This window comes from Malus sylvestris, chromosome 8 (genome assembly GCF_916048215.2).
Source record: "Malus sylvestris chromosome 8, drMalSylv7.2, whole genome shotgun sequence".
NCBI lineage: Eukaryota > Viridiplantae > Streptophyta > Magnoliopsida > Rosales > Rosaceae > Malus > Malus sylvestris.
This window is the reverse complement of record NC_062267.1, coordinates 6,578,816-6,590,810: the sequence shown is the minus strand read 5'-3', so window position 1 is coordinate 6,590,810 and position 11,995 is coordinate 6,578,816. Positions and strand designations below refer to the sequence as shown.

At 38.2% G+C, this 11,995-nt stretch overlaps 1 protein-coding gene across 1 annotated transcript; it reads left to right on the top strand.

Annotated features, from left to right (window-relative positions):
- Positions 1–5,698: 5,698 nt before the first annotated feature.
- LOC126633446 (strigolactone esterase RMS3-like) lies at positions 5,699–7,118 on the top strand. Its single transcript, XM_050304057.1, has 2 exons — positions 5,699–6,240; positions 6,358–7,118. The coding sequence occupies exons 1-2, from the start codon at positions 5,867–5,869 to the stop codon at positions 6,785–6,787; spliced, it is 804 nt and encodes a 267-aa protein (XP_050160014.1). The 5' UTR covers positions 5,699–5,866; the 3' UTR covers positions 6,788–7,118.
- Positions 7,119–11,995: the final 4,877 nt, after the last annotated feature.

The following is an 11,995-nucleotide window of genomic DNA, read 5'->3' as shown; positions in this document are numbered from 1 at the left end:
ATTCCAAGGAGAAAAAAAAAATCTCAAAAACCGAACCGAAACCGTTTGAAACCCCACCAAACCAAATCAAACGGTTTGGTTTCATTTCGATTATGACTTCAAAACCGCACCGCAAAATGTTTTGGTTTCGGTTGCGGTTTCATTCGAAACCGCACCGCGCCCACCCCTATTGTTGGATGCGGCAACGTGAAAAAGAAGGAGCATATTTCTCATTCAATATGGTATATATTTTCTTTATGTTGAAGGCTACCCCCATTGAATCAGATTCTTCTGTAACCGGCCCTATATAGCTACATCAAACCAGTTCATCATCCATTGTTCTTGGACACTGGCTTTGCTTCAGATGACTCATGACACTCATTACAATCTCATCCATATACCAGGATAGAATTCAGTATCTCATAAAAATAGACATGTGAAAATCATTATTCGCATTCCTAAGATGAGTCGGAAGACTCTAAGTAATATCCACAATGTATGTTGATAGAATTATTTTAATTATAGTTCATGTGATCACCAAGAATATTGAATAGCAACTTGCATGAAATAAATTCACCGTCGCGAAAAGTTTCTGCCCAACAATCTAATGTCATGCAAAAAAACACTTGCAAATAACATTACATTATTACATCAAAACATCACAATAACGATGAACTCGATGCATAAGTCATTCTCAAGGCGTGATACTTGCCTGGCTAGTTCCAACACTTCAGTCCGGACAGGCCCGTCTCATGTGCACATCTTCCCTTCAATCTAATCCAGAATTTAGCTAATGTGTTTCACACCTGGGAGTCCTCCACCAATGCATCGTTATCATGCATGGTGTCCGTACGTCACTTCAACTGTCAGCAATTGTACCATGCTAGGGCATGCATTCAATAGATCTAGGGTAAAAGAAGCGCCATGTGGCACACGACGAAGACTTCGATCGGCACATGATTAAGCTTGTTAATTAGATATTGAGCTCCGTAGAAGTACACACGACTCTGTCATTCCCAGTACTTATCCTATAACTTGGGTAATTAATGCTTGCCAGGCAAGTCTCTATGTTGGAACAACTTTAGAGCCTTTCTGTTACGTATGGATTAATATATCACTTGATTTTTTTTTTTTTTTTTGACAAACAATAATGCTGACACACCCCAACCGAAGTCGATACGTGTTGGCCGTCACGTGAGCGTGACGTAGCCTTGTGCGCAAAGCGGAAGCGATAAAGAGTAAGGAAATACGAACAATTTAAAACCAAGCAACTAGCAATCTCAGTTAAGATAGGATGCTAGTGAGAGTCTAAGTGTATAAATACACTTTCAGAGCAATAAGAAAGTCTAGTTGCAGTCAAATAAGACAATTACTAAGATACAACACTCGAAGGTGAATCCTACTTTTTCAGATTCTGTCAGAACACCGTTGGATTACTCGTGACCACCAAATTCAGCTACCTAAGACCTGGAGGGGCGAAAAACAAAGTTAAGTGGGTCAGTAAAACACAATTACACGAAAACCTTATTTTCCTTTGAATATACTAACCCCTCGCCGTAAAACAAGTATACAGATACTTTCCCAGAAAATAGAATACATAAATATGTATATATCTCAAATCATGCTCAATAAATCAAGATTCATATTTGTATAAATATATGCCATGCCCAATAGCATAAAAATACCAAAAGTAAGCTAGGTGATGCAATTCACAATAACCATCTACTAGCCGAAGTCACATGACGTGATCTATACGGCAGAATCTAGAGCTCATCTCAATCACAACATCAATCTCATATCTCATCATATAAATCATCATGTATATACGTCACATATCTCATCATGTATATACATAACTGCACACGAGTCGGAACCACCTCACGTGGTCTGACCGACAAGACTGGGTGTAAAATAATAGTACGCTCTAGTGCTACGATCACGTGAAAACTGTGCGATAAATCGCGGGTCACCTACGAGTCGGAACCACCTATAGTGGTATATTCGACAGGACTGTGCACCTAACTTGGATCCAAGATGAGCGTGTGGTGCGGGAGATGAACATCACGTGAAGGACTACGCCCCTAACTCTGGGCGGAAGCACTAACACCGGGGTGCAGATTATGAGCTCTAATATACATCTCAACATCCTCATCATCATATCTAATAACCATTATCAGCATAATGTACTCACATGTAGCTTACCTGGGACTCCACAACACCATGCAACGATAAGCATAATTATGATAATGCATATACTAAAATATGAGGCATATATGACATGGCATTAAAATCACATTTCCTTTAAATACGTTTTCTGGGAAAAACGTCAAGTATATATATATATATATATATATATATATATATATATATATATATACTGAAAATAACTGCCCACTCACAGATATGCAGCTAGGTCGTAACCCTTATGCCTAGCCTGGCTACGCTTGTCCTCCGGATAGGTCTCGCCTATAGGAGAAGTACTGAAATAACGTTATTTAAGCACATAAACTAAACTATATAATAACTTGTCATTCATTACTCAAATTGGGTATATGAATATACCACAGTGACCTACACAATCTCAGGATCTTCTCCATAATTTTAAAATAATTTTTCATCCACTCATGTTCCGCCACGCGCCGGCGAGTGCACGGCAAGACACGCGGCCACGCGCATGGAGCCCTAACGGAAACAGTAACGGCAGTTAGGGAATATTCTGTTAAATCCTAACAGATTTCGTTAAACTTAACTGACGGCGTCAGAATATTTCGTCAGAATTGATGGAATATTTCGTCGTCTTCAACCTTAGACTCCGGCGACCGTCGCCGTCGCCAGAAGACTGGGAATTTTTCAAATTGCTATATCTCACTCATTTTTCATCCATTTCCTACGAAATTTGCACCAAAATGAAGCTTACAACTTGAAGAGCATTTCCTTACCAATTTGAAGCTCTAAAAGTCATGGAATCTCGCCGGAGAAATTCCACAAAATCCAGCTAAGCTTGAAACTCACGATCCCGATGTCCAATTTCATCCAACGAACCACTCCAAGCTTCCTTAGGACCTCCTAAAGCTTCCTATGTCCTTAGAATTCCCTAAAAATCAATATTTTACGTGAGCATGAATAGTACCTCAAATCGGGGTTCAGATTTCACGAGTTTTCAAAGGAGTTCTTACCTGAAAATGGTACCATTCAACTTGTCTGAGCTTCATGAACACAATGGTTCCCTTTTCCACTTCGATCCATCACGTTTACAAGGGTTTTGGGTCTCGTCTGTACAAGAGAGAAGAGAGAGAGTGTGTGAGTCTGAGAGAGAGAGTATGGGAGGGTGAGAGAGAAAGTGGTACTTTTGTGTGTGTGTGGTTTACAAACAACCAACCAATCACCACTAATTTCCTTTAGTCTCAATTGGTCCCAAAAACTTAGGAATTTAACATATTAGTCCACTTCCAATAGCATGTCACACACAACACATCTCAACGCCCAAGGGCATTTTAGTCTTTTCACATCAACGATAATTATTTCTTGGGACGGGCTGTCACAAATGCTATCTAGTTTGTGGCGGAGTCATGATTTTTTAATAATGGTGTCACGATTTTAACAAAAAAAGAACTTTATTGGAGCATTTTGTTGAGCACATGGTAGACTTGTCAATTTTTGGTAACATGCCAACAACTTCAATAATTGTTGAAGGTGGCAATCAGACAACTATGGAGTAATGTTGAAGACTGACAATGTTTGTCAAATGAGGCATTTTATCAAGTATTTAGTGTGCACAATAGAGCTGCACACAAGAAGAAAGAAAGGAAAGACAAGGATGATAATAAAAAAAAAATAGAAGAAGTAGGATGAGAATTTTTGTAAATTAGTTTGTCCTTACTGTTCATGTGGTCAAATACAATACACAAATATACATGGAGTTTTAAGTTGTTGATTCACGTACAACCAATGACCTATGCTGCCTTCGCCAATGACGCTAGCGGTTTAAATTGTTACTTGTTAGGAAGAGGAACATTGGTGGAAAAAACTCGTATCATGGTTCATAAACATGGATTTTTTTTACCATAGCACTGCGGTATAATTGTCAAACGACCCTATATTTTTTTATTGATCTTTTCTGAAATTTAGGTTTGTGTTTCGAGAGCAAAATGCCATCTCTATCAGGATGTCGCCGTATATGCCAATGCCATAAAGCCTGTAAAAACATATGAAGTTTCTTTCTGCAAGTTGTGACATATTTTTCTCACACCTTTTGCTACCAGGAAGCTGGACCACATGGAAAAATGCTAGTGATATAGGTAAGCGATGTACTTTGGAAAATTGGCCGAAGTGAGGATTTGTTAAAATAATCAAAATTAAATAACAACGGCATATTGATCGAATATTAATGAGGTTATCAATTAGATTTTGATGACATTTTGACAAAATTTCAAAAAGTAATTATTTCAGCGACTGAGATTTGTGTTTTCATCATTTTAGCTAACTTCACGTTTGCTTTTGACCAACAATATCCATATGAAACATACCATTACCCAATAACTCAAGTTCTAATCAGAAGTTCACCATGAGGATAATCCCCAATTAGAATAAACTAATACTACCAATTGGATTAGTTGCTTGAGGTCTGGTACATGTCAAAGTGTTATCCAGAGACAAGCATGCCTTTGCTACATGATCAGGAGTCATATCATTCATGATTAAAGTTGGCTTTTGGTTTTTGTTGAACTACACACATATATTTGTGAGAAATTATCCACAAAATACCATGCTAAACATACAACTTAGGTGGTAATTACCTTTTTTTCTCTACTCAAAATCAATATTAGTGTAATTTGGTGTTTACGTTATAGAATTCACATTATTGTATATCTTCATCTTTTGAAGAGTGAGATACGCACATAATTATATATTCTCGTTTCTGCTCATGACAATGTGATTTTCAAATTTTCCATACATTTATGTTTTTTCATTTCAGGTTTGATGTTTTGTATTTCTCTTGTGCTACATGAAATTTTTAAGTCAAAATGAATGGACCATGTGCCATTTAATTATAATTAAACCCACAAGGGGTGTGCTATCCACATACCAATTTTTACTTCTCACACACCCTTTCTTAATTTCTGTCCGTTAATCTTCTTTATTTCATCTGATCCGACAGCCGAAAATTAGAATGGGTGTGTGAAAAGTAAAAAATGATGTGTGGATATCACACCCCAACCCACAAAAGAGTGAGAGACCGTAAAGTTGAAAGAGTGAGGTTTTTCGTGTTTTTGAGACTTCCAACGATACCACCACATGATTCGTTCGTCTTGACTTAAGAATATTCATTCCAAACAAACAACAACAACAACCAAACTTTAGCCCACTAAGTAGAGTTTGCTATATAAATCATAGAACGCCACTGCACTCTGTTATGTGCCAAATCTTCCGTTAACTCCAAGTATTCTTAGGTTTTCCTCTATTCTATTTGACTTGAGCTTCCGTCTCATGATCACATCTTCTAACCGAAATCTCTATAGCCAAGCCACCTTAACCCATTTCTCTCATCTAAATCACACGAGCCACCTCTTTATAATGCCAACTAAGTGAGAGAACCATCACACTCCAAGCCTTATCACACATGATAGAAATCTTTTGTCCTATGTTCACCAGTCACTCCTGCATAAAACGCAAAGCTCCACAACACAAAAAAAAACAAACCTGTCACAATCTCCATCACAATTCTCACCCAAACCAACAAAATGCTGCCAATCGTCTTCCCTCCAAACAAAGATTTTGATACTCCCTTACCAATATAAATACCACAACACTCCTCCACAATCCACTCGCCACTCTCCACCTAATTCCCATTGACTTCAATCCTCCCCCAAAAATTTAACAGTCAAACATGGTCAGCACCACCATCCTCAACGCTCTCAACGTCCGCGTCGTTGGCTCCGGCGATAAGTACGTCGTCTTCGCCCACGGCTTCGGCACCGACCAGTCCGCCTGGCAGCGCATTCTCCAGTACTTCACGCCATACTACCGCGTCATTCTCTACGACCTCGTCTGCGCCGGCAGCGTCAACCCGGACTACTTCGACTTCCGCCGCTACACCACCCTCGACGCCTACGTTGACGACCTCCTCAACATTCTCGACGCCCTCGGCGTCAACCGCTGCGCCTATGTTGGCCACTCCGTCTCCGCCATGATCGGCATCCTCGCCTCCATCCGCCGCCCCGAACTCTTCTCCAAGCTCGTACTCATCGGCGCTTCCCCGAGGTAAAATTAAAATTCGCACATTTTCTCAAAAGCTAGAAATTTCTTCAAATTGTTTATTACCCAATTGGATGTTTCATCCGAACTGAAGAACCCAACTGTTTAATTTTTTTTATTTAGGTTTCTGAACGATCGAGATTACCATGGAGGATTCGAGCAGGAGGAGATTGAGAAGGTGTTTTCGGCAATGGAGGCCAATTACGAGGCATGGGTCCACGGCTTCGCGCCTCTGGCCGTTGGGGCCGACGTCCCGACAGCGGTCCGAGAATTCAGCCGCACCCTGTTCAACATGCGACCCGACATCTCGCTTTTCGTGTCTCGGGCCGTCTTCAACAGCGATTTGAGGGGGGTTTTGGGGCTGGTCCGAGTGCCGTGCTGGATAATCCAGACGGCGAAGGACGTGTCCGTGCCGGCGTCGGTGGCGAACTACCTGAGGGACCACCTGGGCGGTCGGAACACAGTGGTGATTCTGGAGACGGAAGGGCACTTGCCCCATCTGAGCGCCCCGGGTTTGCTGGCTCGGAAGCTTCGCCACGCCCTTGCCCCGTAGGCGGGGTCAAGAGAGGGAGGTAATTTAGCAATAAGCATGGAGATGGCGACACGTGGTCCAATACCTGTGACATTAGTCCATTTGGAGCGAAACTAGTTTTGGAAGGATAAGAATCTCCACGTGAATGTGACGTGATGACGTAGCCTTCTTTTGTCAATTGGCAATGGCCCAATCCTCCTCCTCCTCCTCCTTTTCTTCTTCCATTGTTCTTGTGCTTTACAATTTTTCTTCTTTGGGTTGGAATCTTTGCTTTAATTCTGCAATTGTACTCGACTTCTAATATCCACTTTTTTCCTTTCACTTTTAAAAATATACTCTCCTTGTTCCAAAATATGATTGTGTTTCGTTTTGAGGAATATGATTGGTTAACAGAAATATGTCGACATGATTGAGAGTAATAAATTGCGAGAAAAATTTGTAGCTCAAGTGGTTATGCACTTGAAATTCTACGGTTTTCTCATTTCCCTAATTTCATTTTGTATAAGAAGAACAAAGACAAGTGAAATATTGATACAATAAGTAATTAGATCGATCTATCTAAGTTATACATGATAACAAGAGATTATGAGTAAGGTTATCCATCACCATATTTTTTTTCTCGTAAACACAAATCTACTGACTGGCAACTCCACTATATGTGAAGCAAGTCCTCACAAGATTGAATGGAGCTATAGAGAAGATGATATGATTAGTACTGAATTGCGCTTATTTGTTCTTCATATACAAAATTCATTCCAATGAAACTAATAATAGGAAGAAAGAACACAATTTCATTGCGGGGGACTTGTAGCTTAGCGGCTTAAGATCATTCATTCTTACACTCGATGTTCCGAATTCATTTCTACTCTCCCAATATTTCTTGTATCTAAATAATATTGCAACCTATCTTGTTCATTCCCCGTTAATATTCTTAGGCTAGTTTTTCCTTTTGGGCTTTTATTTGTAATTTTTCATGTTTAAGAGCATCACTTGTAGTCAGAGCCCAGTCTTGGAGTTTCCAGAGACCAATTAACCCAGTCCATGGGCTGTGGTTGTGAAAGCCTTCTAATTGTTGCGTTAGCCTGTTGGGTTTACCGTTTACCAAAGTCTCCACCCAACTAATTATTTTTTCTTTTCTTTTTTCCTTAGAAAACGATAGATACACATTCTTTTTAGCATCACATACTTTCAACGGTGCTTCGTTTGATTTATTCCCTCAATGATTTTAAATAACAGGGGTGTATGATAAGCTCAAAAGGATGTGTGAAAATTGGTTCCCATTTCATTTTGGGGGCATTTGGGATTGGACAATGATCTCCTTCAATTCAACCAATCGGATGTTTAAAAATTGAGAAGGGTGTCTGAGAAGTAAAAATGAGTGTGTGACAGCACGACCAAAAAAATATGGTCAATACATGGAATTAATCTAACCAATATATTTCAATAATGAAAATTGTTGGTTTGCATATAAAAAAACTGATTTTTCAATTACTTAAGATGTAACACCAGTTTTTTTATGTCACTTAGTATTACAATCTAGTAGCATTCCTCTATACTTGTAAGTGAGAGGTCTTAGGTTTGATTCAAAGGCAAATTTGAATCACATTATTGCTAGATCATTGTGAGACTAAGCTCACACCCTCTCCGTTAATATAGATAATATCGTTTGTTAAAAAAAACACCATTTTGTTTATTTGTCAATAAAAATAAGTTGACTTTGTATCTGAAACTATTGCAACATAAAATAATATCGGAAAATTAGATGGTCGCCTGCCCAAAATTTAAAAATATTTCACTGCTTTAACCAATTTTTTATTTTTTTTACCCCCGCACATCAAATTTGATTAAGCATTTGACAATTGAAGGATGTAATTTGTGTGTGCAAAGTTGATGGGAAGCTTAGAGGAGTAACCAAAGTCAACTAATTAACCTACTAATCATGATTAACATCTACTAATACAGATCAACTTGTCGAAAACAGAATAAAACACAAGTTAATTATGATCTTATAAGCTGGAGCTTTTGTGTGGTCAAAATTGGGTGCCAAAAGTGGAGAGAATTTGTAATGGTGTCCAAGACGTGGCGTGTAACGTCATGTGTTATTATCCAAGTAAAAGAATTTTTTTTTTTAAGTGTTCATATACTCATATAATGACATATTGCGTATGTACCTATATTCCTAGCACATTAAAAAATTTCTTATCAGAGTGTCATTTGACCCCAATGTTTAAAGAGTGGTTGGGTAGAAATAGCAAAGTAGACGGTCTATATCTTCACACCCCTGGATGACTCCAGCAAGACCTAGTCAGTTTCGAACCACCCATCACCCATGAACCCATTGGTGCACACAGATAAACCACCAAAACAAAAAAAAAAAAACAAAAAACTTACACCCAATTTTCTCAAAATGTTGGTCCAACTTAATTATTTTTGGGTATGAAAACAAAATTGGAAATTATGATTAGTTAGGCAGCATGGATATGGACGACTCGGTGAAGTGATGTGAAAGCTTCTTCGTCACAAGGAAACGAATGTGCAAACAAATGGTGATGTAATGGGACAAGTTGGCTTCTCTTTGAGTTCATGTTTTAGATCAAGTTTGCAGGATGTTTGGTACATCAAATGTCATAATACAATTGATTAGATTTTTTTTTCTTTCAAATATCTAATCACTGATATTGTAAACTTAGTGAACTGGACCATGTTCCCGACAAAATAAATAATTTCTTCTATGTTTCAAACCTTCACCAAAAGTAGGTACATATAATCAAGTGCGTTGACTAAAATTTGGACACATCAAGAAAGGTTAGGACAATAGTTAGAATTGGCCTTTTGTCCGAATTTAAGAAAGTTGCCGACGATAAATGAATACCTCAACATACAAAATCCTAAACATTATGTCTCAAAGTTGTTAAGATTTCAAAGTGAATCTAACGACTCGCTACTAATCAACATTAATATTTATTTTAAATTTAATCACATGTGTAGTTCGATAGGTGTAGAGCTTTATACGAAAAATCAATAATTCAATTTCGCTAGATTTTTGGAGTGGAACTTTACACTCTTCACTTCAACACGAGTGTTTCTATTGAAGGATGGACATAATTTACTATTTGTGCAATCTTTTAGTAGTTTCGGGTAGTCTATCGTATTGTTTGTTCATCTTCTTTTAGACACCAAAATATTTTCAATAAATTGAAGATCAATAACTTGCATGCATTGTTTGTTCATCTTCTTTTAGATACCAAAATATTTTCGATAAATTGAAGATCAATAACTTGCATGCATGCATTACCAACAACGACATCCCCCTTCTCGACTGCCTAGTCTTCTTATTCCGTGTTGATCTTCTTTTGTTCGCTTTCCTCTCTATCTTGGTATTTTTCGTGTTTACAAGTCAAATCAAATAGACATGACTTGAGAGAAATGACCTAAAAGGGATAGAGAAAGAAACATACACACAGAGTTGATGTCAACACCAACGGGTGAGAAGAGGTTTTTGATTTGTGAAATGATTTTTGCACTTCCCCTTTGTCCCTTCGCGATCATTCTTTATAATCTGCAGAGTTACCTAATTAAAAAAGAGAAACAGTGGATATACATAAATAAAAGAAGTGAATAAGAAGAAAAATGAGAAGTAAGAAATTTACCACCCCTATTATTATTGGTTCATTTTTCAATTATTTTTTTAGCAGAAGTAGGAATTTTAATTGTTCAGAATGACTCTCATCATGTCTCAAAAGTCGATTGATGGGTTCTAATACGTTAGATATAACGTATTCCTTCTGAAATCCTTATAATTAATAGTTTTAATTAGCTGGTTGTTGGTACTTCAAATTTTCATACACAAATATTCATTCACATATGACACTTAGGCCTTGTTTGACAGCCCGTATAAGAAATCAGATAGGATACGTTATACGGAGCCGGGTGTTTGGTGCAACTATATACTAAATAGTACTCGTATAACTTAAACTGGGCCCACATCTTTTATCCGGTGTATGCCCGCTTATTTATCCTTCCAGAAACCTATGTATTAGTTAGTCGGGTCGGTGTCCTCGCTCTATCGAACTGGCTCTCTCGCATCGTTCTGCAAACTCACTTCCATTGCCATCGTCAATCCCAGGTTCTTCTTCCTCCTCCTTTCTTCTTCTTCCTTTTGCACTCCATACCATTCGCCCTTCTCTTCAGTTCCTCGTTGCGGCCATCGCCCTCCTCTGTAGTTCCTCGTCGCGGGACCCGCACGGGTTCGCGTGCCATCGATCCTGGATTTGAACTAGATCCAACTGAAACCCACGTCGTTGGAGCACCGCCTGCATTCACCTACTGCCTAACATCGCCGCAGCACCGTTGGAATTGGGTTGACTCCTCATGGAAAGAAATGCGAGAGATTAGGGAGCAATCTCACATGCATAGAACATTTGGGAAGAAGTCTCATGCTATTGGGTATAGGGTCTATGTTGATTCTATTGTCCATCCCATTTGGTGTGGTGAATCCTGGGGAATCCTGTGCAGTGGAGAAGATCTGGGGAAGAAAGGATATATTTTTTTTTATAATTTGATTTAAATAAAGGACAAATAGAAAATGCAATATTAAGATTATTTTTATTTAATTTGATGCATTTGGTTGTTGTGAATTTTTATAAAAAAAAATTCTTTTTTTCATTAGTCATCACTTTTTTTGGTAAAAATAATACAATCCAATCTCTTATCCGATACGGTAACAAACAGATTATAAATAATACGGTCATTAGTACGATACTGCACCAAACACCCGATTAATTTAGTCAGTACAGTCCGGTGACAGATTATCCTATCCGACTGAAATAGTCAGTACAGTCCGAGCTGCCAAACGAGGCCTTAGGATCAAGGGACAAAAAATTTTACACTCCTTTGTAGCATTTAGATCTTATAACATCTAACGGTCTTGATTAAGAGGAATTTGGAGACTTTTAAACATTAAATGACTTGATCATGATGTGGATTATAGCTAATAAGGAAAACACTACTTTAAGTTAAAAAGATATATCAAATAACAATCAAACTTTGAAATATCCGGGTTAAAAAAAATAAAAATAGAAAAACAAAAACATGAAAAATCCATCTCCTTCTTTGCTGATGAGATCTGCAACTTCCAGATGAAAACTCTTCTTTCCTTTTATTGAACAATGAACCCTAATTATAACAACAACAAAAAATATCAAGCAGAAAGAACATGAGAAGGGAGAG

Bases quoted from the DNA above. Each gene is read 5' to 3' on its own strand.
- LOC126633446 (XM_050304057.1), top strand. From the start codon at position 5,867: ATGGTCAGCACCACCATCCTCAACGCTCTCAACGTCCGCGTCGTTGGC. The intron at 6,241-6,357 runs GTAAAATTAAAA...TTTTTTATTTAG, and splicing joins CTCATCGGCGCTTCCCCGAG to GTTTCTGAACGATCGAGATT.